We start from the raw sequence: 27,534 nt of genomic DNA on the forward strand, positions 1-27,534 counted from the left end.
GTATCCCCGTTTGGGCCATGTTCCATCAAAATGGCCTTGCATTCTGCAACTTGATCCTCTGGGATTCCAATTGCATGATACTTTTCCTTGGCTGCTTTTTTCATGCTAAATGATGCTTCCAGTTCTAGTGCACTTTTTATTTTAGTTACACTATCACTGAAGGAATCATCAGACATTGCTTTTGGCATGTTCAAAATTGAGCAAAGCCTTTCTAAGGAAGATTTCCCTGCACCAATTTCAAGGAGCCCAAGTACCATTCTGTAGTTGATTTCATAGGCCCTTGAACCTTCACAACGTGGAGAGGTGAGCATTTCGCAGCCAGCGGCACACGTTCTACACTCGAAAGTGAAGAAGGATGCTAGTCCCATCTTTTTTGAAGTGTCTTCTTTCATAACTAGCTTGCCAGCCTTACATTTTGAACAGACAACAAAGTCAAGCAATTCTTCAATAAAATTTATATGTATAAAACGGAAGCCATCCATCTCTGGCTGAAGATTGATGCAAGGTGTTTCACCAATTTTTTTTTGACTGGCACCAGATGTTGATGACTGAGGGACACTATCCTGAAACAAAATCAGATATTGTTGTTTAGTTACGCTTTCTTTTGCTACCAGGTGAGAAAAATTTCATAGAATCATGTCTGAAAAATCTAGAGGCATATTTAAAAATTTAAGTACTACTAGACAATATTTACAATCGAACTATCTACACCTTTTTTTCGTCAACAGGAAGATATAGGTCGCAAAGATCGCATGAAAGTGGTCAAGGTTACGAGGGTCACTCCGAAATTATTGAGATTTTCAAAATTCGCACAAATCCAACTTTATAAAGTTATAAAGTTACAAATCCAACGTTACAGGTTTTTTTAAACCTACACATTTATAAGCGTTGTTTGCAAACTCTTGTCTTTTTGCACCAAAAGATATCTTTAAACAAACTTTTTAAAGAGGGGACTCTCACTGTAAATTTCATTTTCGAAATGGAGCTTGAAAGACATGATTTTCGCGCAATGATATATTATGATTGCTCCAAACATGTGTGTGACATCGTCACGGGTGATGAAAGTTGGATTTACCAATTTAACCAAGAAACGAAACGCCAGTCGTCAGTCTGGATCTTTCCGGGGAGCAGCCACCACAAAAATTCAAGCGCTCCAGAAGCGTTGGCAAATAGATGGTCGCTTCTTTTTTTGGAAAAACGGGCCATGTGGCAACAATTCTTCTTGATGATCACCGCACAGTTAACATGGATTGGTATGTAAACCAGTTCATAACGAAAGTGCTAGATGCATGTCTAGAAAAACGTTCGAAAACTGGTTTGCGCAAGATCCTATGGCAACATGACAACGAATCAGCTCACACTGCAGCACTGACAGTTGACTTGGCACCTTGTGACTTTTTCCTTTTCCCTACCATCAAAGAAAAACATTGAACGAACATTGATAGTCCGGATGACACCGTTAGAAGCTGGTTTTTTTAACCTCACAGCGATGACTCTTTAACAGAAAAGGAGATTCTAAATTTCATGTGTGAAGACGCTGATGAGAATTTGATTTTTGAGCCTGGTCTACAAGATAAAGAATTGATGGAAAAAATCGTACAGGGACCTTGGGAATAAGCTAAGAGTGTTCGCTGAATACACAGAAAGGGAATATTAGAATCTGGAAAAAAACTATTACAGCCCAGTGAGTTAGTCCAGTGTAGAACCAAGGAAACTCACAATTCCCATTTCCAGCAGTAGGAGAGGTGCGCAAGTTGACAATTTTTAACATGCTTAATAAAATCCTGATGACTTGTTTATAGATAGACTGAAAAGAGTGACATCTAAAGTTGCACAGTCGCGTCAATTCAACCACTGAGTAACAGAAACCGTTTAGTTTAGCTGGAATGGCAAAGTTTCCGAAGCTCCACCTTTTAGCACGCATGTATGAGAAAACTGACAGTAACGTTTTGTTTTCACAGTCCAATCAGCACTGCGAGTTCCTCTTTTCTAACAAAATTTTGAAAATTTATCTCTTCGTAGCAGATGATGAAAATGACATAAAAAAGCTTTCTGAATTTCTTGAAAATATTAATGATGCACATCCAGGAAAAAAAACAGAAAAGGCACCAGCAAAGCAATTTTGCAAAATAATATAAAAGATGGCAAAGGTAATGAAAGACCAGCCATCCCAGCAGGCCACAGAAGATCACAGAGGGATAGAAGGATGACAGTTTTGGTCGATTATTAATGGACTCTAATTACTGAAATAACAATATATTGTCGATAAAATGTTTAACTTTGGCTTTACTTTCAATGTAACTAAACTAAAAAAGGGCATGAGATAAGTTTAAAAGGGACTTATGTCCCTTCCCTGTCCGTATAACTAACATTATTTGAGTCAGCTAGGAGTTGTTTTGTTGTTGTATGTTGTTTTCTGTAATGAAATTTTTCGGTTGATATGATGCTTTGCTGTAATACCAAGTTGCAAGCTTTTATTTTATAATGAGAACAATATCTTTTTCCCCAGGGGGCGTATTTCAAGAAATTTTGACAAGTTGATTGTTCAAGTCTAGATCAGGTTTTTGAAAAACGCTGACATGGTTACACAAAAAACTTTCACGGTCATAATTTTTCATCCCACGTTAGGCCGGCCATTTAATTTTTCTGGCCAAAACTACACCCAAATGGGGTTTATTTTTTGGGAGCAGTTTTGGCAGATTACTTTTTTGGGTGTCCGTGAAATTTTTTGAACGGAGCGCCTTTTATATTAATATAAACTAAAACTCTCTCTTTTGGCGAATTATTGGCGTCTTGTATCTATGACATTCTCAGAGATCAGCCTTGTTTCCAATGCCCGCCTTCCCCGCCAATTGAATCATGCTATTGAATTAATTTCAGTTTTCATTTTAAAGGGGCCTATCGGATAAAGTTTATGGGAGAAGGGCTGCAGAAATATTGAAACAGAAGGTACTTCTAGTATTGCATAGAAAAAGCCAACATCATTTTATGTATATTTAGAAGCAGAAATTCATTTTTCATGTGGGGGTGTGGGCTAGGAGGCAAAACCCACAAAAATAAGCAAATTGGCCGTACTTTAAGCATACTGTTTTTTATAACTAGGTATGCTTGGAAGGTACTCTTAAAGGCCTTCTAGCAACAGGAGAGAATATTTATATTAGATTTATTCGGTTTTGAATCCTTTTTTGGGTGGGATTTTGGGGTTTGCATTCCTTTAAATGCAAGTTGTTGTTGATGTTGACGTTGAATCGTATGCAAATTTGTGCCTGAGTAATTATGGTGAAGTTATTAAGGAGAAAGAGCATAAAGTGTTGGGAGTTATTTGGAATAAAGAAAACAGATGAAATTGAAAGAAAAATTAATTCAACTGCAGATGTTGGAAAGTCATTGTTGTCAACTAAAAGAAATGTTTTAAAGGTAACTGCATCTTTATATGATCCCCGTGCACTTGCTTCACCAGTGATTTTACAGCCAAATTATTGTTGCAAGAACTAAGCCATTTGAAACTTCATTGAGATGAGCCTTTGAGTAAAGAACATGAAACTATTTGGAAAAAATGGCTGAACAATATTGAAGAATCTAAATCTATTGTAATTGATCTCAATTGTTTTGTAAAAGCAGATGTTGAGAATTGTGACCTTCATGGTTTTTGTGACGCTTCAAACAAAGCTTGATGAGCCTGTGTTTATGCCGTTTTTAAGACAAATAATGGCATTAATTCGTTGCTGATTGCAGCTAAGATTAGAGTGGCACCCCTCAAAGATTCGACAATTCCGAGACTTGAACTTTGCGTTGCCGATATTTTGTCAAAATTGATGAATTCTGTGTCTGAAACTATCAGAAAAATTGTTACAATTGCTAAGAATCTCGTTTCCGAGGTCATTATGAGTTTGCTACCTTATCAAACAGAGGTAATTTCATAGAGCTCATGGATCTTTTATCATTTTATAGCCAGGAACTGCGATCTTTCTTGGATAAAGAACGTGTTACCTACACATCTCATGATCCTCAAAACGAGCTAATAGACTGTATAGCTGAAGATGTTTACCGTGAAATTCGACATAGAATTAGCCATTTGAAGTATATACCAGTGATGATGGGCGATAGCAGTGATTGCAACAACGCAGAGCTGTCAGCAGTGTCTTTTACATGGAGGAAAGGTGGAAGAGCATTTGCTAGGTCTAATTGATTCCTCAGAAGTTGGTCGGAAGAGGGTCTAACAAAGATTCTGCTAAGTACACTTTCAAAATTTGAAGTAACGCCTGAAAGCAGTGAGACGAGCTAATTGGACAGCCATACAATGGAGAACCTGCAATGAGTGGACACCTTAATGGAGTTAAAGCTCAGATGCTTGAGCTTTTTCCAGGGGCTTACTACAACCATTGTGTCGCCCATGTTTTTATGTACACCAAGGTCAGCAAACAAAATTCCTCGCATAGGGAAATTTTTTGGAACAACTAATCATCTTGTAATATTCTTCCGAAGCAGTCCTAAATCATCTTTGCCATAACCTGCCTAAGCCTGGGGACACTTGTTGGTTATCATGCGACTCGGCAATTTGATCAATTGACAATTGCTACAAAACCTTTGGAACAGTTTTATTCGAAATCGACAATGACAGGAAAGAAAAAGGCAAAACTCACAGTTTGTTAAGAGTCTTATGGAATCAAATACAAGAGATTGACTTTATATTTCTGCTAAATCTATACCGAAAAATTTTCCAGCATTATATGCCTATGATTACAGTGATGCAACGGCCAACTTTAGATCCAGTTGTCGTTAAGTTAATGTTAAATGACTTTCAGATGCCCTTAACCAATTTCGATTTCAATCAAATTTGGAAGGATAGTATACTGTTGGAGCCAATAATCCCAACAGTCTGTGCCAGAGTTGAGTGGAGAAATATGGAGGCAGCCAGAAAACTGGAAGATTACTCTTGTTGAACTTGGGAAAGAAATAGTGAGAAAAAGTTAATCACTGCGATAAGAGTACAAGACTCTTATCCTTTGCTTTTTCTTCCCATCACATCCTTCTCCGCCTTTTTTGCTGCAAAATGAACAGAATGTTTAGGGGGTTGTTGATAGCTACCTGAATTGGCGTTTATTTTTACCGTTTGAATTTGCCTTTTTAGACCAACTCTCTTCAAGAGTATGAATTTCTATGTTATCATCTTCTTCACTACTAGATAGTGAAGCTTCTTTACCCAATTTATTAAGTTTTTCTCCAGCTTCTTCTTGCTCCCTTTTTTCTGTATTCTGGTCTTTTACACTTTTCTTTGTATGCTGCTTAGCTTCAGTATTCATTTCTACAAGCAATTCATTCAGAACTGTCTTCTCAAGCCTCTCTGATCTTCCCAACATTTTTTGATGAACTTGTGCATAGGCATTTTCAAATCTCCCTTATCAATCTTTTACATGTTGAAGAAATGCTTAGCATATGCATTAGTTGTGTCAATGCCGAGGAAGGTTTTTGGACCATTGCTTGTTTCAGGATCCATATATTATTCACTATATCGACTCTGGTCACCCAATGTATAGCAGCTTAGCTCGCATCCACTTGTAGTAATCTGGCATGTAACACCTGTTTCTGCCCGTGAAGTCGTCAACGTTAATATTGTCTTCAACGTCCCTTTCTATAGGTTCATTTGTTGCCTTTTTTGTATGTGTTTTTTGCCAGTATTTTCCTGCTCCAATTCTCTCCCCTATGAGTTCTCGTCGCTATCAAGTTCTTGACTCCAAATTTTGTGGAACCTAGATCTCGTTTTATCGGCTTCATCTATATCCCCTTCTCAATGGTTATCGTGGTCTTCAATATATTCTTGACAGATCTCTTTGTCACCATCTTCAGTTAATGTATCTTCCTCTAAAATTTCTTCAAAAGTGTTTACACTTACTTCAATATGTTGCAAAGCCTTTTTTATGGCTGGAGTGGCAACCAATGTTATTACTATTTTTGTGCTTTTTGCTAAAGAAATCCTGTCAGTCAAAGAATGGCAATTCAATAAACGACCAAACAGGCGCATAGCAAAATGTACCTGGCTTTCACAGTTAAACTTCTTACAAAACTTTTTCGACACAAAGACGAGTTTTTGATAATTCTTCTTCAGCTGCTTCACCAATAACTATAGGGTAAGACCTATTTAAATAACTCGTCAAGTCTCGTTACAGAATACCTTTGGGCAAGCATGTATTATAGCCCAGCTAAAGTCAGTCATAACCATTCTAGGGATTCTTTTTCATGAATCATTCTAAGAAACTCTTCAGTAGCAAACTGATCGTACTTATTGGTTATAAATTCAGCAATAGGAAGTGGTGGTGCTTTTGCGAAATCAGCACTAGGAAGTGGTGGTGCTTTTGAGTAAGTATGCTGAATCACAACAATAAAGTAAAAAAATTTTGACAAAGTTCTATCTTGATTTGTCACTGAGCTCGTTAAAACACATCGTTTTGAACATTTTCATGGTACAACATTGCCATGATTTGATAAATTAGCGCAATTTGCAAATGTCTGGGGTTTATTATTGGTTTTTGAATGTAACTCAGTTCTAAATGTCCATTTGAGTTTGATTGATTCTGCCTCATTCTAAGCAATTCTTGCAGAAATAAAATGTTTGCCTGCAAAGTCTCGCAACTGTTGGCAGCCTGCCTGGTCAGTGAAGCAATCTTTTGGTATGGCCTGCTACTAGTACCAACTCCTGACATATTTCCCGCTAAAAAGGAGATGTCATCTAAGGCGCTCCAATCGTCCCTGTAATTTTTAGATGGAGGAAAAATTAATTTTCGACAAAAAGACCCTATCTAGATTTAGCTAGATTGACCCCAACTTTCCCACAAATGTTTTTACAGTTATGTTTCCATGCTTATGAATGACATCGCTGTCAAAAGATATTTGCATTCTGACACGCTGAGGACTAGATAGAGTTAAGTTAGCGTTATGTGGGCATTCCTCCATGGTACATTTTGCTCTTGCATGAAAATAAACACATCCTTTCTTATGGGACCCGGGTTTCCTGAAATAGTTTTCATAAACATGCCAGGAACAATATGGGCTATGTCTACTAAGTATCCCAGCAAAGATATGGGCACTATATCTATATCTAGTTGGCATACCGAAACTATTTAAATTTTGCCCGGTGACATTAGCTGCCACTAACGAGGTACTGGCACAGAAACTTTTGATAAAATGGCAGAAGCCGTTATACCCCTCCTTACCTTTGTTCTCCCTAAGCCTTCCATCAAATCAGAGCTGTAAATGGCCTCATCAGATGAAATTATTTTCTTTACATCACTGAGGATGATCTTATCTTCATTCACAAGTATGAAACCTTCCTCTAATGTATCGGTCCTTAGATTCATATTTGCACTCCCATTACTTTCTAAATGTTCTGAAGAAAATGGAGGAATTCGGGACGAAGATTTTGTAATAGGGTTATTTTTGTCAAAACGAATGTATCCACCCTATTGTTATCGTCGAGACTAAATGATCCTTCCATCAATGAGAAAAGAAACAAATAGAAACAATGATAATGTTGAAACGTCTTTCTTCAGATCAAACGATCTTTCCGCGATAAAAGGTTTTGTAAATATAATGTTTCTCTACGGTTGTCCCGTAACGAAGATTCGTTCTCTTAATGTCAGGCACAGTCTTTCTCAAGCACTTTCCTATCAAATATGTTGTCACACGCGATGTCTTAAATAGCTATACGTATCCTATAAATCCATAATTTATGCCGACAAGATCTTTTACAAGCATCTTGCCACATAAGTAAAACGTCAAGAACCTAAATATACAAAATATCAAGACTTAACCCTACCGCTCTTAACCGAATCCCATTTCCAACTTCAACTCCAACTCCAACTCCAATTCCTAACTGAAAAACTTACTCTAAATGTAACATGTCCAAAATATAACTAAACAAAAACTTATTGTAATGCTACATAGCTACGTAAATTTACATAATAATAGTGAATACAAAATATATTACTCCCAAGATTAATTACATAAACTGAATAATGATACTAAAAATCCCAAAAGAAATAGTTAATGAATCTAAAGGTGCAATTAGAAAACAAAAGGAATTATAAACAATTGAATGTGCGAATGGTGACAAAATTACTAAGGTTACAGGATGCAAAACAAACGAAATCCAAACTAGCACTATTACAATTTGTTTCTCTGCAACATCGCAGGTATCTAGACCATTGTTTCACCAAGAGAACGAAATCTATGCATGCACTTAGCTACTTCGGAAAACATTATACCAACATACCTTGCTTCAAAGTCTACAGTGAAAGTAATTTCCGATGTTCTATTTGCTTCATTATTGGTGGTTGATCCTGCTTCAGATTTCATGTCACTGATTTCTTTCTGACGATATTGGTTTGCACCCGACTATTCAGGTTGTATAATTTCTCGAATCTAATCACCCTCATAGTTTGCTAATTCTTGGTCATCGTTCACAGAGTCTGCTAAGGTAACCAAATCATTTTTGTTCCATTGTCAGCAGTCGGGAATTGGGTAGCCAAACCCTTGCTAAGCTCCACATTAGAAACGTCAGGCTCATACATTGCAAAATCACCTTCAGTCACAATTTCACTATTTATGGAATTTATTTAATTGCTATTTACCTCAATACTATCATCCACTTTTTCAAGTGCTAGATTTTTACGAGAAGTATCGTCTGTTTGGTTCTGACCAGGCGATGATAGTAGGTACCTGTTTTTTTTCTGCTCATTGCAGTAGTAGGTATATTTCAAAAGATTTGTGCCTTTATGTTGTTTCCCTTGAAGTCGACCGTAATAGATAACAGCTATTTTCTACCAGGATCTACTGATAATGAGAGCATTATGTCTCCAAGTTTCTCAATAATGATGGCCTGTGGGGTGCGAAACCTAGCCTTTGGTTGCGTGCAAGACCCAAACCCAATGTGTGATGTTTGATGTATGATGCCTTGAAAAACAGGTGCAAAAATCTACTGCCCTACCTACAACCTTAGATGCGAATTGAAAATTATCAAAAATAAATGTTCCATTTGTCAAAGTAAGATGGGTAAGGAGCATGGATGGGAAAATTTACATCACCACTACAATCCATGCGGCTATAGTACTTAATAGCATTTTGGCTGGCAGCCGCATTATGCACTTGAGCTGAGGATCGCAAATCTGGGTATATGTTGCTTTGTTTATTTGAATCTACTTTACTATAACCTGCTATGTCCCTAACTACAGCTCTCTTGTTGCTAAAACCAACTATTGGCCTCCTTCTAAGTGCCTGAGATATCTGATAAGCAGGCAGGGGTCTGCACCAGGGAAAAGTAAGGGGTCTTCTGGCTCTTTGTTAATTACGGCAACCTTTACTTGAAGGGCTACTCAAATCTCCACCTGTCTCTGTTTTCTCTATCTTGGTTGACGCTTTTTCACTTGAGTTGATTCCAACTGTTGGCACGGTGACGAATATCAGACATGATGGCTGCTTCTTCTTTGCCTTGACTGCCTCAGCATAAGAAAATGGGAAGATTGTAATCTCTGCGACTGGCTTGTCGTTCGGAATCCAGGGCCCATCTCTTTTCCGATTGACAACCATTTATCTTTTAACCTAGCAAAATAACATACCTAAAATTACTGTATCCTCTACTACATTGGAGCTTATTGTTTTCAGCACTTTCAAGCACTTAAATTATTTATGTTAAAATAATTTTCTGTTATTTGAGAAATAAAAAAATCGAATCAGCCTTCTACAACAATAACATTGTCATTGTTGCCGTCATTAATTATAAATTCTAAATTGTCTTTTTTGAAATCAAGCATTCGAAATGGTCGTCTTCATCCCTCGGTGTACCAGCGGCCTGTAATTTTTGCAAAAGGCTTTCACATTAAATCTTTGTCTTCGAATCTGTCGTGAGGTGAAGAGACATGGTGCAACTTTTGATTTAATGGTAGGTATTGAGCGACCAATGAATTAAATGAAAATCTCTGGTTTTTGTAAAGTCTACTTATTCCAGCATTAGTAAAAATTTTAAAGAAGGGGGGCTTGAGAGAGAGGGGATTAAAAGAGAATTCATGGTACGTTACCTTTTTTCTGGCGCCTGATTGGAGGTTGCATGCTGACTTTTTCCTGGTTTAAATTTCTGAGATCTGTCATATCAAAAAGAAGTTATTGTCATAAACGTAGGAGAGATAGGGGCTAGAAGAGCTTCAGTCCCTCTAAAATCATTTATCCAATTTCAAGACTTATTCTTTTAATTATACATCAAAGTTGCAACACCAATAATGAGCCCCTTAAACATATTTCATATAAGGTGAAGTAGAACCAATAAAAAACGAATTGTCTAGTTTCCATACTGCTCAACCTGATAGTCATAAATAAGCATGATTAATAGTCATAAATTAGTATGATCAATTATTTCAAGTAAAGGGTTAGGGTAAGGGTTAGGTTTAGGGTAAACTGATTACGTCATATGGTTGAGCAGTATGGAAACTAGACAGCTCCTAAAGAAGAGGAAATGTAATTAAAAACGCGGAATGGTAACTGCCTTCTTTTTGCCTTCACTGCCTCCCCCTGCATTATATTATATATGTTAATGATATTTATGTATAGTGAAAAGAGAACGTTTCAATTTGCATATCAGAAGATATCCGCACCGTTGCTAGTTGCCTTCACTTTCCTTTTCGCTTTCAGTTTTCAATTTTTGCAGCCCTAGAAAGAAATATACTCAGTGATCTTGTGATGAGTACTCAGTGACATTTTAGAAGGTCCAAGAAAGGACATGTCCATATTTAGACAAAACATTATTTCATTTGTTGCAATTACTTGTTTATTCAGTATTTTAATCAAGTCGTCTTGTTGACCCTAAGAAGAAACAGCTGAATGACATATGTTATTTACAAGAGTTCAAGGTTTTATATAAGAATTACCATATTGCAATGGTTATACGGTCATAAAATGAGTAGTTAAAATTGTTCACTCGCACTTACCTTACTTTCGCTTGCCTGTAGATACCGCTAAAGTGTGGAGGCTTGATCACCCATTGCCCAAGAATCAAGGACAGTCTAGCAATTGCCAGAATTAGCCCTTTTAAACATTGCTTCTCGTGACTTGAAGTCGGTTTAATTGGACATTTTGCACATCTCTCTTCCTGAAAAAAGGAGCTATCTTAACACTTTTTACTTCCATAGCAATATACAGATATACATGTATAAACAAAACATGTGCATTGAAATTGGACAAAAAGGCCTGCCATAGTTACAAGATATGTTACATCTAGAACAATTTGGTGCTGTGTGGACGTAATTTTTTAGCAAAAAATGTTAAGAAATTGGTATTAAGAAGTTGCCTTTGAAATTTGACGTTGGTATTCCAAAACTTTTTGGATCAGCAAGATTAGCAAAAAACCAAAGGGAAACATACTTGATACATTCAACTTCCTGCTTTTGACTTTGAACAGTCACCTTCTTGCATTTGACATTGTGGCCTATATTCATAAATGTTTTACGAGTAAATAGTATCAAAGACATGCTTATTCACAAGACGGTTTTTTTCAAAATGCATATTGGAAATCATTATACCAAGGAAAATGCTTGTATATATGTTGTGTTGCATATTACTAATATAAGACGAGTTTCTATACTATATCAAATACGAAATAACCATTATTAGAAATATACCAAAACATACCTAGAGGACGTTGGTTCTTAAGCTTGCGCCAAATAAATTTTGGACACTGCTGGGCCGCTTTCTTCTTTGGTGTTGATTCAACAGAATCTTCATTTTTTGGCTGAAGTGCATCTCTCACTTCCTTTCCAATAAACGACTTCAGAATCTCCAACCCTTGATCTTCACTAATGTGTACACCATCCCAACGGGTCCACAATCTTTTGTCATTCATTAGGAAATTGGGTGTTGCATTCAAAAACCATACACTATATGTCTCCATCATTTTATTTTAAATTTCAAGCCTGCTTTGGAAGTCATCAAGCCTTGGTAATATGGATATTGCAATAACCTAAAAGGAAGATGGTACTCTTTGAGCAATGCCACAATTAGTTTTTAAAAACAAGTAAGAGGGGATGGAAATACGTGTTGCATTAACATGTTTTTTATATAAGACAGGTTTATCAGGAGCATGCATAATTTTGGTAAAATGAGTGTGTAGCATCAGTTTCATCAAAGTTGCGGTAACTGCTGTATTGCATTTTATAGAATGTTATGAAATAAGATGTTATGTATTCAAAAACAAAATAGAGAGGCCAAATTATACTTATTTTATAGCAATTAAAATCAAAACAATACAAATTTGACATTAAATTTCACACGGAAATTTTTGGAAAAATTTTGTTTCTTATAATACAATCCAAACCAACATACCTGCTTGGAAACATGCCAATAACAACCTCCAGGAGTGGAATTGACGTACCAGTTACTGGGTATTGCAATGTTCCACTGCACCATTGGACGTAGCTGGTAATCGGAGAACACTGCAATCTACAAAATATTTTGCTGAGCTTTCTACACGTCCAGATACACAAAAACCACTAAAATGGTCATTTCTGAACATCAAAATTCGATAATAGTTCCATTACAGCTTGTTCACATAGTCAAACCATCGGAACAACTAAAAACTCTACAATTATTGTTGTTGGCTTCTTTTTCTCAGAAGTCCTCCTCTTTCCATAGAAGAAACCAAATTATTTGTGCAATCAACTATACATTACATATCAAATGTTTGGTACTAAATACTCGGATGCAGAATATGTGATCACTCCTCGCTACAGCTGAATTTTTTATGCCTGAGTTGAAATTGAATGCTGTTTTTTTGACATTAGCCTTTATGCTGAGGTAATTCAATGCAACGTGACCTGTCCAAAATTACAGAAAAAACTATTTGAATATAAATACTTATAAATGGAGTAAAAAGATCTACAAACTTGTCGGTGTCCCATGACGGAAAATTGATGGTGCCATTGGTCTTCCCACTTACCCCATGCTTCCATTTTGCAGCTGGTGATCGCCCACCAGTTCCGTGTCCATCCAGGCCAAATCCCAATCTTTTCTTGGAAACGCAAAGTCGATGCAAAGCCCCATCCTCAGGTAAAGGAATCTTGGTCCTCCTACTTTTCGATTCCTGCGATTCTTCTGCCAACGTTTGGTTGAAACGCGTATAGTTAAATGCTTGCTTCTGTTAGATACTTTTTTAAAGTAGTTATGGCATAGCAGCTTCCTAATGCTACTAAAACTGGACTGACATACAAGGATCTGATAAACATGGTTTGCAATAGTGACAATGCAATGTGCATGTTTCATGGTTGCCCAAGATGTCTCAGAAGTGTGGTTGACAAGAGTTTTCTGGAAAGTCACTTTCAGAATTTGGCAATGAAATAACTTTTCAGCAGTGCCAGAGTACCGATAGAGTGGACTTGATTAAACAGTCGTTAGATGTTGAAGATTCTATAGAATAAATTGTTGAAGTGATGCCAGGGAACCTCAAACTCCTCTATTGCCAGATGCCAGGGAAGGTAATTGAAAGACCGCAGAAAGGCTTTGGAAAGTGATCAAGTACTAGTCCTTAGTGACACTACCAAGGACTACACATTTGTTTTTTCAGGACGAAGTGCAATTGGTTTATTGGAAAAAAGCTACTGCACAATGCACCCTGTTGTTTTACACTCCCCTCACAAAGTTATTGCACCACCCTAATCCAAAATGGCTGCAACGCTGAACAGCTTTTCACAAGGCAAAATTTCGAGTTCAAAAGGCTACCATATTTAAATTGGAGTGGTGATTTTGGCAGGAAAATTACCAAAAATGTTTTGATGCCATTTCAGAAACCAATCAATAGCAAAATATGGGTTAATTTTTTCAAAAATTTGAAAAAGTAAACAGTGGGAAAAGTTAGAGAATTGACGTACAAAGAAAGAGTTGGTGTTCGTTTTTTATGTCAAAGCGGGCTATCTTTTTTGAAGTAGGCAAAGGAATTGGCTGCAGCCACACTACGGTCTCCAGAATTTATAAGAAACTTATTTCTACAGGCTCAGTGAAGAAGTGTGCAAGGACAGGTCACCTAAAAAATTGACTAAAGAGGACAACACACCATTTGTCTATTGGCAAGAAGGCATAGGCTGTGCAACCTTGACACTATTTATTCGGATGTCAAATGTCGAAATTTAAAAAAAATCCTTCTATAGCGTTAGTGAGGAAAATTTTGCACAAATACAATATTCATAATTACAAAAGAAAGCGCAAAACTTGCGTATCTGCAAGAAATCACCACTATTGCTCACAGTGGGCTGATGCTTTGAGCAAGTGGACAATGAGAAGACATAATATTCAGCGATTACTGTCGTTTCAGTTTTCAAAATGACTCTAAAACATTAAAGTGCTACTGCAACGAAATTTTCGATTTTTCTGTTTTGTTCATATTCCGAGAAATTATGCGCTAATTACAATACTGAAAACCGATTTCAATTCGGTGGGGTAGAATTTTTTTATGGCCCGTCAAAGTTGGTGATTTTGGCAGATCGCGTGCGAATTTTTCTAGCTGCCTGATGACGTAGGAAGTAGAACACGAATTTCAAAGAACAATGCGGCACGCTATCCCAACTTCATCACGACAACTTCAACATGGCGAGTAGAGTGGAGAAACAGAGCCGAGGAGGAAAGCGCTGTGTTGCTGGTGGCCCTAACTTAGTCAGCTGTGGAAATAGTCAATATACTGATGGGGTGTCAGTTCACTTATTCCCCGATAAAGAAAAAGACAACGTGAGACATCAGAAATGGGTCCAATTTGTGCGGCCTTATCAACCAGGCTGGGTCCCTTCGAAGACATCAATTTTGTGTGGGAGTCACTTTGAGGAATCTTCCTTCACAATGCGAAGAGACATAGCTTTACAGCTCGGAGTCAAGACTTTTCTCAAGCCTGATGCAGTGCCAACGGTTCATGTAGCAAACGAAGCTTCGAAGATATCGGAAGAAATGTCAGATCGAGATCGAAGACAGGTGAGCGAAGATTTAGGCCCTCTGGCCTACTTCCTGGTTTGTTGTTCTTTCACTTTCAGACCAATGTCCATCGTAGAACTCATTTGTTCTGAGTTGTTTTTTTGATCGTCTATACTTTTTTTCTTTGCAGATTGTTCGAAGTGCTATTATAACCCCGAAATCTATCGAAACGACGACATCAGACATTGGCGATGATGTAGAAGAAGCAGATGATAATAAAGAATTGGATAGCCAAGTCGAAAGCAATATTGCTTGTGAGAACTGCAAGTTTTATAAAGCTAAAATAGTATATCTGCAAAAAAAGGTCAGCAAGTTGAAGAAGAAGTGGGCAGAATTGTATGCAAAAATTGAGCAGGTATTTCTTTCTTTACCCTTAGAACTCGTTTTGTATTTCTGTTTGACATTGGTCAAAGTACACTCAGTGTTACCCTTCTCTTGGTTACTTCTGTGCATTCCACACACAACTTCTGACCCCTGGAGGTTTTTTGCTTAAGGATTGTAAACCAAAGTAACATTACACACTAAATGACATTACTCAATTTTCTTGCAAGCTTACAAACACGGATGTTATGCCTGAAGACATGGATGCAAGTAGCCTTTCAGGTTATATAATGGATAGCGGTTCGGATGACAATGGGCTTGATGAAGTTCATGTCAGTCAAGCCTTGAGTCTGGAAAATGAGGATGAGGAAGACTGGGCAACTTTGGAAGAATCGGCCGACTCCACAGACACCGAAGATGATGGGAATCAGTTTGTTTCAAGAAATCTTGTAAGGTAAAAACTGATTGCTTTGAAAATCAATTTTAGCGTCTAATGTAAAGTCTAATGTTTTGGTGACCCCAATATTGTTATCTATTTCTGGGACCACTACAACGTTTTTGAATGATCTCAATTTGAGATTCTTGATCTTTCTAAGTTTTTAAAAAATACCAAAACACTTATTTCATGATTCGCAACTTCAGGGTCACACTGCATTCCATGTGAAGTCAATGCAAGACATTTTTGCCCCAAATATTGAATTGTGTCAATGTTGTAATTCATAGACCCCGAATATCGAAAGTTATGGAGTGCCCCCCCCCCCTGGGGTTGCAGATAAGAGGAGTTGTCACAAAATAGAAAATACAGTATGTTTGATTGTGATTAGGCTGAAAATAATTTTCACAGAAACTGTACTGCAGTTTCATCACTCAATATCTGACTTAATGTAAGTCACTGTCTGAAAAGATCCAGCATCAGGCAAAACAACACAAGCCATTCAGCTCCAGTTTCAGGCAAAACAAAATAGAAAATGCAGCATGTTTCACAATATTGAAAATATTGAAAGTATATATTGAAAGTATATTGAAAATACAGCTCCTTCCTTTTTTCACTTTATAACCCTATCAGAGCAGCTTTACAGTTTTGGACTGGTTATACAATACAGTAAACCTCTTTTAGTGTTAGACCTGAGACAAGAGTTGCTGAAGAGCCCAAGTTTGTGGTTTTCTATGGCATGCTGTTGGCAATTTTCAAAACTTTCTGTTTCCGATGCAAAGCTGACAATCCTTCTGTTGAGGTACATCGCACTGGAACAATGGCAACTGTTGTGCAGAAATGTAGGCAGTGTAGAATGCATTTCCAGTGGAAAAGTCAGCCATCACTCTTTGGAAAATATCCTGCAGGCAATGTAATGCTGAGTTTTGGCATCTTGACATCGGGTGTGAGAAAAAGCCAGGCTTTGTTGATGTTTAGACACATGGGGCTGTCAGCCATATCTGGACGGACCTTTTTTTATCATCAGAAAAAATTCCTCTTCCCATCTGTGCTCCATCATTGGGAAAACTATCGCTCATCACTGCTTGAAAAATTGAGAGGGGTCAAGAATGCACAATGGTCTGGAGATGGAAGGTTTGATTCTATGGGTCACAATGCTAAATATGGTGTCTACACATTGTTTTCCAATTCCATCTCCAAACTGGTCCATTTTGAACTGCTTCAGGTGAGCTATTTTTCAGAGTCATTGTTTCTGTGTCATGTGTTTGTCTAAGGCATTTTTTCAATCCTATTGTCCACAGCAACCCAAAAAGTTAAGTACTGTAAGTATAATTGTCAATTTCATGTTAAAACAGATAAATCTGCTATTGCCATTTTAAAGTGTTTTAGAGGATTTATACAGCACTCATATTTGGTAGAGATTCAATGCATCACAGAGATTATATCACTGAATGAGTGAGAAAATGTATCAACCAAACACAAAAGAAGTAACCACTATATTAAAGATGGCAGTGGCATTTGTTATTTGCATGCAACTCCTAAATGAAACCTTTTAATTTTAAGGCAAATGAATCAGGGTCAAGTAACGCAATGGAACTTGATGGAGCCAAACGTTGCTTTCAGTTCATAAAGAATGCTGGTTTGACATGACAACATTCATAAGTGATCGGCACAAAGGAATCGCAAAGTGGATTTGTGAATCACAGCCTGAAACCTCCCATTTCAATGATCTGTGGCATGTCTGCAAAGGTCTCACAAAGAAAATCTTGAAAGGCAGCAAAGAAAAAGGCTTTGAAGTACTAAAATTATGGCTCAAGGGAATACGTAAGCATCTTTATTGGTGTGCCCTTTCTACCAAGCAAGGCTTTGGTGAGTTGATTGTTGCAAAGTGGAGATCCTTGATGCGTCATATTGCAAACAAACATGATGAACATCCGAATCAGTTGTACAACAAGTGTGCACATGTTGAACTTGAACCACGTGAATGGATTCCAATCGGTATGTAAATGTAAATGTTTTGTGGGTACAAGCCTTAAATTTGTTGAAGGCGAATAGTACATCATCCAGACTTTAGTGGAATGAAACCAACAATTCCTTGTTTTTAGTGGAAATCCATTTGAAATGTTTCGGTTTTTGATATTTTGTCAGGTACACCTGCATATGACAAATTACTCAAGATTCTTTGCAACACAACCACTTTAAAAGATGCCCAGAGTCTATCATGTGATGCCCAGACAAGCTGCCTGGAAGGCTTTCATTCAACGTTAAATCACTGGCACCCAAAAATGGTTCACTTTTCTTGGCTTGGTACATACTGCAGGTGAGATCTCGGATGTTATAATTTCAGCACATGAGACAATTGTGTGATGTAATTTTTTATGTGGTTGTGTGGCGTGTTGCACCAAGATAGTCTTGTTTGGTTAGTTCTAAAGATTGAAAATGGGAGAAGTATTTATATATCCAAACAAGATGTCTTGACATAGCAAGCCAAACAGTCATTTAGAACAGAAAAATGTATTTTATATAGTTAAACCAGACGTAACACATAATGCATCTTATGTTTCAGACATGTCTTGGCTATTTCTCATTTTAACGAGAATCTCAATCGTGAAGCACGAACAGCATTAGATGGATCAGTATGCTACTCAGTTGTTTACCCAAAATTCAAACTTGGGGAAGAAGTTGTCAGAGAAGTTGCCATACCCTCTACATACGGTAAGTAAACCAATAAAATTGTTATTTTACTACTATTTTTGACATCAAACAAAGGTATTCTGTGTTACAGACTGCTTCAATGAGAAAGGCTTTGTCAGCTCTGTTGTTAGAGTCACAAAACTCACAATGTTACAATTGCTTGCAAAATATTTGAAAGACATGAAATGATTCTAGTTGATGAGGTTTAATGTTGTCTTGAAATTAAATGAATAAAGGCTGATATCTTTTTTCTATCACTTCTTTGTGTTGGACTTTAACTTAAAAGTAGTCTATCCAGTTAACTTCACTGCGTGCTTTGTACCCCACAAGTTAAAAATTGTTATGAGACTAATAATGCATAAAAACATTGCCTGCCATTGTTAATTAGCCTGAAACACACTTAGCTTTATGCATCAGAATTAAAAATAAAACAGTTACTATGTAACAGTGTGCCAGAGTATCTACAGACCATGAAATTGTAAAAATTTTTCCTCATATTGCAGCATATGTGGACAATATAAGAAATATTTTGTTCAGCACGCCCTTGGAGGAGCTTGGGAGTGTCCTGGACAAGTACACACGGAAAGTGCCAGAGCCTTTAACTGCTCAGTTCCCAAACAGACGTCAAAAAAATGATGCCATCTCTGAATATATTTTAAAGCAGAGCACTACTACACCAATGTACCCTACAGGTAAAATATTTTCTTGGGTTATTTGGACAAAAACTTCACATACTGTTGTCTATTGATGAAATACAGTATGTAATTACACTGGGATACTGGATCATACAGCAAGGGAAAACCACTTGTTAAACAGAAAGCCTAGTTTTCCATCAAGATATATATAAATTTCTTATGAAAGGGACCATTTAGAAATCATTGGTTCAAGGTCTCATAGAAAATGGGGTATTTGCAAATTCTTATTGTTCATATTTGTAAGAATAGATTGACCAGATTCAATCTGGGATCTTTTGGTCAATACCCTTTCCCATCATAATCACTGAAATCATAATTTGTGTATATTTATATAGAATGTACATTTGCACAGCAGCAGCTAATCTTGCAATCAAAATACAGGTTTTGGTTGTGGTACACTTTTATTTTGCCTTTGTGGTTATATTGTTGGTTTAATTTTTTGCACAGAAAATGAACAACTTGGCCTACTAGCCAGCAATAAAGTTGAAAGGAAAGCTAGCAGATTATGGAAACGTCCTGGTTGAGCCAATGCCTGGTGGCAAAGCTTTGAAAAAAATTATGTCACTGCAGGAGAGTGGACAGAAAATTTAGAATGTCTCAAAACAGTTTTTATGCCTTCTGTGAAGAGGTTAGGCCCTGGTTGACCAGACAAGTAACCAACATGAGGAAACCACTATCTGTGGAGATGCAAGTTGCGATTACATTGTACTACCTATCTGATGAAGGTTGATATCGCAAAGTTGCCAATGCTTTTGGCATTTCAAGGTCCATTTGATTAATGGGTTTGATCTTTGGGGTTGAACGATTCGAAATAATGAAATGGTTGTCTTTTGGCGCCAATTACAAGGATACCATATAGGATACACCTCGTAATGGACAATTTTCGCCTCATTTTGGATCGGTACCTGTTTGGATCCGATCCCATATCGTTTACACGAGACCTTTTTGGGATCGGATCCAAACGGGACCACCTTCAAAAGCGAGCCCAAACGGGTATGGATAGCAGATCCAAATTGGATCGGATCCGCCAGGTCCCGTGTAAACGCAAAGCCTATCCGTACCACTTTGGGTACGGATCCATTTGGATCCGATCCCGTGTAAACAGGCCCTTAGAGTTTACCATGGGACCAAAAATTTCACCTGTTTTTGGTCTTTTGCATGCAATAAAGGGACCACTATTTTAAATAGCTTACATTCAGGTGACCTGATAATTAAAGGGTCTCTCCAGCCAAAAGTGTTATTCCTTTTTTGTACTTACAGTGTAGGTTTCTTCTGTCATAAAGTACCATAAAACTGTTTTGACTGCACAATTTCAGTCATTCATTAAGTTAAAAGACTTAAAAATATCTTTTTCCAATTCTGCTACCTCTCCTGCTACAATTTTATGCTTTTGGTGCTTTATATAGACCCTTTCCGGGTAAAAGCGTCCATTTTGAACAAGTGGCAAGTTGGACTTTGACCCTTTCAGTTTGCTTTGAAAAGTCAATGGCGGAAGTCGCACGCTGTCTATTCTTACGCAAAGGTAAGTCTTCTGTGAGACGATATTAAATATCTTTCCTAAAAAATAATCAGAAATTCGTTTTTTAAGGATTTCTGTGTTGTTACTTGTAAGAATTACCTTTGTTTGGCATTTGGCAAGTTTTAGCGTTATATATCAAGGATAAAAATATTCGTGTCTTAGGCCTAGGCCAAAAGAGGATGTCCGAATTTGATGTACTTATGGAGCTTCGAGTTTTAATATCTGGCGTTATTTCTCTTAAACATACTAGAATTTTGGATTATTTGTATGATCCTTCACTTTATAATAAGACAGATATTTTTTATATTTTAATCTTCCTTGTAGTTTAAAATTATTCATCAAACAATTCTGAAGATTATGGGAAATGACAGGTGCTGTGTTGGCCCTTGTGATAATGATAGGAGGTACCCTGACAGGAACATAATTTTTAGTCATGTTTCACATTTGCAATGGCATCGTTTTCCTGCAAATGAATTGAAACGAAAAGTGTGGATAAAATGTGTTGAAAGAGGAAGAGCAAACTTTTGTCCTGGCAGTGAAACAACCGTCTGCTCCAACCATTTTATAGATGGAAAACCAACAACTCGCAACCCCTTTCCAACGTTGTACATGACACTTGCAGATATGAGAAAAGCCAACAGTCAAGATCAACCTGCATCTGTGAAAAGAAAGAGTCCAAGGAAAAGATGTGCTGCAACTGATACTGATAAGCAGTCAATGGTTAAAAAGAATGTTGCTTAAGATGACAATGATGCTTCTACCCCTACTGTGCATGTTTCCATGAAATTTGAATTTTTAACAAGAGAAGCTGATGTCAGATTTTATACAGGATTTCATTCCTGTGAAACCTTCAAAGTGATCTTCGACCATGTGGCCCCAAAAGCACATATTATGCTGTACTGGGAGGGACCAAAGAACTCAAACATTGATACACCAACAACAGGATATAAGCATCGCATTGACACAGTCTTATTGGGATCGAATTTGCTAAAAATAATTCCACCAATCAATAGGAAAGGTCCAGCAAGGAAGTTATCATTAGAACAGGGGTTTCTAAAGACAATGGTTCGCTTGCGACTAGGCCTATTTCACGAAGACCTGGCCTGGAGATTCTGTGTTTCCTCTTCAAGAGTGACTCAGATCATAGCAACATGGATAAAGCTTTTGTCCAAAGAATTAAGCTGCCTGATTATTTGGCCTTCTAAAGGTCAAATTCATTTTAGGTCAAACTATGCCAGATTCTTTTAAAAGATTGTATCCAAAAACTTGAGGAATCATTGATTGTACCGAGATTTTTGTTGAAACACCAAGTTCATTAGAGGTGAAAGCACTGCTTTGGAGTGATTACAAGCATCATACAGCATTCAAAGTTTTGGTATGCATAACACCAAATGGGGCAATTTTGTGGATTTCCCCTGCATATGGTGGAAGAGCATCAGACAAATATATTGTCAATGATAGTAGGTTTTTGGACTTACTGGAGCCCTTTGATTTTGTTATGGCAGATAGGGGTTTCAAAATAAAGGAACTTTTACTGATGAAACGTTGCACTCTTGCCATTCCACCTACAGCTGCCAAAGGAAATCAAATGACAGAACAGGATATCAAAGAAACAAAACGTATTGCAAATGTAAGAATATATGTTGAACAGGCCATAAAAAGGATCAAAGACTTCAATATTCTGAATGTATGTTTGCCACTGACAAAACTTCCATTATTTAATGACTATATTATATGTTGCTGTGCATTTGTTAATCTTTTGAAGTCACTTTGTGAATAAAATCTAAATTAGTCAATTGTGGCAAATTAAAAATGATGTCACAAAAGATTTTGGATATATTATAACCCATTTCCCCTTAATATGAGTGTCACAAAAAAAATGACTCCCATTTTATGCAACAAACTCTAGTTTTTAAAAATCAGTAGACTTAGCAGCAAATACGAAGATCAAAATTTTTGTTGTGGTGGGGATAAGCTTGAGGGTAGTACAAATAGTAGTACTGCTATAAACAGCATTCTGCAGACAAAACAGATTTGATGTACCCATCCCCTCACCTCCCCTCCTGTGACATTCTATTTGCAGGGCCCCAAAACAAGACATCATGCTTAAATATTTTGAGCAATGTCAGTTAAACAGTTACAACATAGCCAGTTAATTTCTTTGTCAATGTGTATAATTGATTGACATTTGTAGTGGTACCAACTGCTACACTGATCACAACAAATAGATTTTTCATTAGCTTCATCTTCTGGTATTTCATCTTTTGTTAGAAGAACTTTTTCACAATCAGCACAAAACTTTACTGGTTTGATTGCAAGCAGAGCTTTTGCAACATACTGTTGGAAGAAGATTTGTAAATTTGTGTACACCTTGTTCCAATGTACTTTATCAATCACAATGGTCTCAATGAAAATGTCTTTCTTTGTCCAGACAACAAAAAATCCTTGCAGGGAATCACTGAGCATGATTTGGGAAATAATCTGTGTGTAATATTTGTGAGATTTCTTTAAAGTTATTTTATTATCAATAACTGTTAGGAAGTTATATTTTGCAACACCAGCCTGAATGGTTTCATCTTTGATGTTGTATGGGCACTTAATTTCTATTACACTTTTTTGATGACACTTGCAATACATGATTCCATCTGGGGATGCACCAATATATGGATGAGTTCTATCAACATACAATCCACAGCTTTGAAGTTTAAAATCCTGATGTTTGCATGCCTCTACAGAATAAAACAACTTCAGTGCATTTTGCTCTTGCTCTTGTCCCCACTGGATTGCCAGAATAGAGTTAAGTGTCTTATCTCTGTAAATGAGCTTTGCAATTAAGGGTGTCACTTTTGGCAAAGGGGGAACCCTTTTTCTTGCAATAGATTTCACTTTGGTAAAGACCTCGTGATGGACAGAAGCTGTAATCCGTCCCTTTCTTGCATTTACCCATGCTTTAGAATCAGCTTGACCACGAGTAGATATTTCAATCCTCCTTTTTTCATTTTCAGTGATGTTGAGCTCTTTGTAAAATTCTCTTTGTTTTTCCTCATCAGTTTTGTCTTCACACCTACTTATTACCTTGCTTGCAATTGTTAACATGTCATGTGTCACATTACTTGCATTCTCTGTGCCTTCAATAAACGATTTACCGATTACTAGCGCCATTATGAAATGAGGGAAAATTTCACTCGCCCCAAGCCCCTGAACAAAAACAAAAATTTACCAATTTTCAACCCTCCGATTTTACACCAAAACAAAGCTACTTATGCCTAAATTCTAGTGCAAAGTAATATTCAATCACTAAAGTATGTAATAAATACTTACTTACAACGATTTATTTTGTTTTTTGGTCTTCCACTGCCATAATTGACGACGAGGTACAAACATCCTAAATTCATGGTGTTCCCTTTGATCGGGAATATTTTTTGGCCACGTAGGCCCAGAACGTCCGGAAAACGTTTAAATGAATCCTCTTGAGTTAGCCTCTCAGTCAATATACCTTTATTAGAAATAGGCATCAGATTGGCTGAAATACAGAATGCCAAAGACATCCCCTTTTTGATCAGCTGACTCAAGTAAATGCGTCATTGGAGGCGTGTTCTCCCCATGAATGCGTGACTCAAAGTTCTCTAAATACGCTATTCTATGCAAAAGAATGTGTGGAAGAAAGCTTCCTTTTCCGTTGTATTTCCAATAAAATATTTTAAGTGGGAGTATTGGGTATTATGAGATTTTTACTTTAAATTATCTTGCTTTGCTCTATGAAGATTTATACTGAGTTTTGCAAAAGTACGTATTACAAACATCAACATGAGTAAGAGAAAGGAGAGTTGTTGTATTGGAAGCTGCAGTAATAAGTCTTGGCTTTCAGATAAATGGTGTGTGAGGGGCCACGTTGAAAATTTGAAATTTCATGCTTTTCCAAAAGATTCGAACAAATTTCACCAATGGGAAAATGCAGTTGCAAAGGGCCACGTGGACTACAAGATTTGTAATTCATCTCGAGTTTGTTCTAACCATTTTACTGATGGCAAACCTACATTCCAAAACCCATACCCAACATTATATTTGACACCAAGTGAAAGTGCTGAGAAAAGAACTGAATTTAATTGTTCACCGAAAAAGCGAAGAAAATTAGAGAGACGAACAACGGAAACCCCCAAAAGCATCAGAAAGTCCATGTCATTGTCAGCATCAGAAAGTCCCAAAAAGAGCAAAAGCGCAGAGCCAGAACTTAGATTGAATTTCTGTTTCAGTCAGCTGACAAGGGAATCTGACGTTCGATTTTATACTGGCTTTAAATCGGCAAAATTGTTTCAAGGCATTTTTGAGCATCTTCAGCCAATTGCCTCGCAAATGAGCTACTGGAGAGGGGATGTGACTGCCAAAAAAGAGGAAGCCAGGCCAAAGAACGAAGAGTACGAAAGAATGATTTTTGAGGCTGGATTGTCTAGAAAACGTTCTGGCCGGGAAAGATCTCTTAGTCTTGAGCAGGAGTTTTTCTTGACGATGGTCCGTTTACGTCTTGGCCTTCTTTTGAAAGACTTGGCGTTCCGTTTTAAAATTTCAAGTGCCCAAGTCACCCGAATTTTCTATACATGGGTCAAATTGATGGCATTAGAATTTAAAGGGTTGATTGTATGGGCAGAGCGAGATTCCATTCAAAGAAATCTTCTGGATACATTTAGGAAATTTTACCCAAAATGCAGAGTCATAATAGATTGTACTGAAATATTTCTTGAGACTCCATCTAGTCTTGAACTTGCTGCAATTTGCTGGAGCAATTACAAGCACCGGTATACTATTAAGATACTTGTTGGAATAACACCAAATGGTACGATAAGCTTTTTGTCATTAGCGTATGGTGGCCGAGCATCGGACATACATATCACAAAGGACAGTGGATTTTATAGAAAACTTTTGCCTGGTGACCAGATAATGGCTGACCGCGGTTTTAAAATAAAAGATACTTTGGCTTATTACCAGTGTACCCTTCGACAAAAAGCAACATGCAGCTTTCGAAAAATGCAGTTAGCAAAACATCACTGATTGCAAATGTCAGAATTTTTGTTGAGAAAGCAATACGTCGTATCAAAGAGTACAGAATTCTTAAAACAGATGTTCCAATTATTTTATTACCACAAATTGATGACATTCTGACCGTCTGTGCCACATTCACAAACTTGAAAGACCCTTTATTGAAACAATAGTAATGTTAATTTTTTTTTTTGATGTTTATGTTTTTTAATGTTTTTAATGTTTATGAATTGTATAAAGATTCAACTTGACGAACTATATTGCTATCACTATATTGTTTTATTTGTGTCTGACATTTCTTTGTTTGTGAAAATAAATGGAAAGAGGAGGTATTAGATAAATAATTTCAAAGTTAAGATTTCAATTAAAACATATATTAGAAAAAGGCTAAATAGTGAAAGATATTATAAAAATCGAGTCATGGTATAGTTCATTGCGAATTGTCACTGTCCTTTTCACTCCAGTTAAAGCCATTTGTGTCGTAACTTGCGAATAATATTTATGTTGCTTTTTTAGATGCAATTTGTTGTATTCATTAATATATAGAAAATCCAGTCTGTCTGCTCCTTCTTCTACACCCTTCTCCCACAACTTAAACGGGCATTTGTACTCTACTGGCACAGGACCCTTGCAGCATTGGCACGAAAATAAATTATCTGGAGTAGCCCGAATAAAAGGAAATGAGCGGTTAGTTATCAAGCCAGAATCGAGTAGCTTCCCATGTTTATGCTTCAAAACAACAGCACTGAAAAAGGCTTTTTTGGCATCTTCCTCGTGCTTTCGTCCCCATTCTATGGCAGGCAACATCCCGATGTCATTGTCCTTCAACAACTTTGCCAGTAATGGCGTGATTTTGGGTGCTTTTGCCTTGGGAATTTTTGTTGCAGTGATACATCCAGATCTTTGTTGTCGCCAAATTTTTGAACCCGCTTGTGATCTGGTGACCTTTTCGAGCTCCGTCAGCTGATTGTCGTTAAAAACAATCTTCGATTGAAAATCTTTAACTAGTTCTTCATATGCAGCATTTGGTTTCTCCTTTATTGTATCTTGTGCGAGTTGTGGCAGTGGAAGGGGGTAATCATGTTCAGCTGGCCGTTCTACAGATAGCAAGATTGAAGCAGTTGGTGCAATGTTATTCAGCTGTTGTAGGAAAATTGACAATCTTTCCATCTCAGTTCCTTGCAAAAATGATGGTCTCGGGTCAAATGACTTTTTTGCTTCGCTATTTATGACGCGCTTTTTATCTGCCTTTTCTCCTTCATGCTTTCTGATGACAACGTCCCTTATCCTACTTGCTTCAACGTCTCTCCTTGTAGTTTTATTCCAAACACAAGCTTCAGATGTACAGGCTGGATCAATCAACATGTTTGTATTTGCAAAGTCCACTTTGTACAGAACGGCTACAATGTGGTTACAACACTCTCCAAACCCAGCTGTACATGTACAGTGAGCCACAAGGACATCGCCCCTTTTTGAGCAAAGAACCCATGTCTCCCTGGGATCTTCCCTCACCTTTTGTGAAGGTGTGACTTTTGCCTTGAGAACAATTTTATCTGCGCCAAAGTTAAATGAAAAAATTTCATGTACAAATCCACTGATAAAATACGAATATGCCTTCTTGGTCTTGTACTGGCCGACATACTCTGTATCAAACGCTTTCTTATTTAAAATATATGCAAAAATTTTCCGTTTAGGTTGAAACATCATTCCTCCAATTCTTTAAATCGATTCCCTTTGGATCAGAGATATCATAATCTTTCAGAACCTTGGCATATCCCCTCTTTAACTCAGCTTCTAATTCTTGGATATTTTTAATAACGGGCTCTTTTAATTCCGAGGCTCTAAAT

At 37.2% G+C, this 27,534-nt stretch overlaps 2 protein-coding genes and 1 pseudogene across 4 annotated transcripts; 1 reads left to right on the top strand and 2 right to left on the bottom strand.

Annotated features, from left to right (window-relative positions):
- Nucleotides 1–907: 907 nt before the first annotated feature.
- Nucleotides 908–11,935, bottom strand: LOC148957775 (uncharacterized). Of its 2 annotated transcripts, XM_089114521.1 has the most exons (3): nt 11,674–11,935; nt 11,407–11,470; nt 908–11,134 (listed from the first exon to the last, which is right to left on the bottom strand). In XM_089114521.1, exons 1-3 carry the CDS (start codon nt 11,933–11,935, stop codon nt 11,074–11,076), a joined length of 387 nt encoding a protein of 128 aa, XP_088970647.1. In that variant the 3' UTR covers nt 908–11,073. The 2 variants fall into 2 exon arrangements, with proteins under 2 accessions (XP_088970647.1, XP_088970646.1); XM_089114520.1 differs by having other exon boundaries at nt 908–11,470.
- On the bottom strand, nt 908–27,522 carry LOC135684954 (uncharacterized). The gene is made up of 2 exons (XM_089114247.1): nt 26,135–27,522; nt 908–23,851 (listed from the first exon to the last, which is right to left on the bottom strand). Exons 1-2 carry the CDS (start codon nt 27,392–27,394, stop codon nt 22,760–22,762), a joined length of 2,352 nt encoding a protein of 783 aa, XP_088970373.1. The 5' UTR covers nt 27,395–27,522; the 3' UTR covers nt 908–22,759.
- Nucleotides 14,617–19,187, top strand: LOC135687780 (uncharacterized; annotated as a pseudogene). Its single transcript, XR_016145043.1, has 8 exons — nt 14,617–14,991; nt 15,122–15,346; nt 15,543–15,766; nt 16,430–16,970; nt 17,309–17,743; nt 17,894–18,065; nt 18,312–18,460; nt 18,943–19,187. The product of XR_016145043.1 is annotated as an uncharacterized LOC135687780 (transcript).
- Nucleotides 27,523–27,534: the final 12 nt, after the last annotated feature.

Source organism: Rhopilema esculentum, chromosome 20, assembly GCF_057945365.1.
Source record: "Rhopilema esculentum isolate cy_ngs chromosome 20, ASM5794536v1, whole genome shotgun sequence".
NCBI classification, from domain to species: domain Eukaryota; kingdom Metazoa; phylum Cnidaria; class Scyphozoa; order Rhizostomeae; family Rhizostomatidae; genus Rhopilema; species Rhopilema esculentum.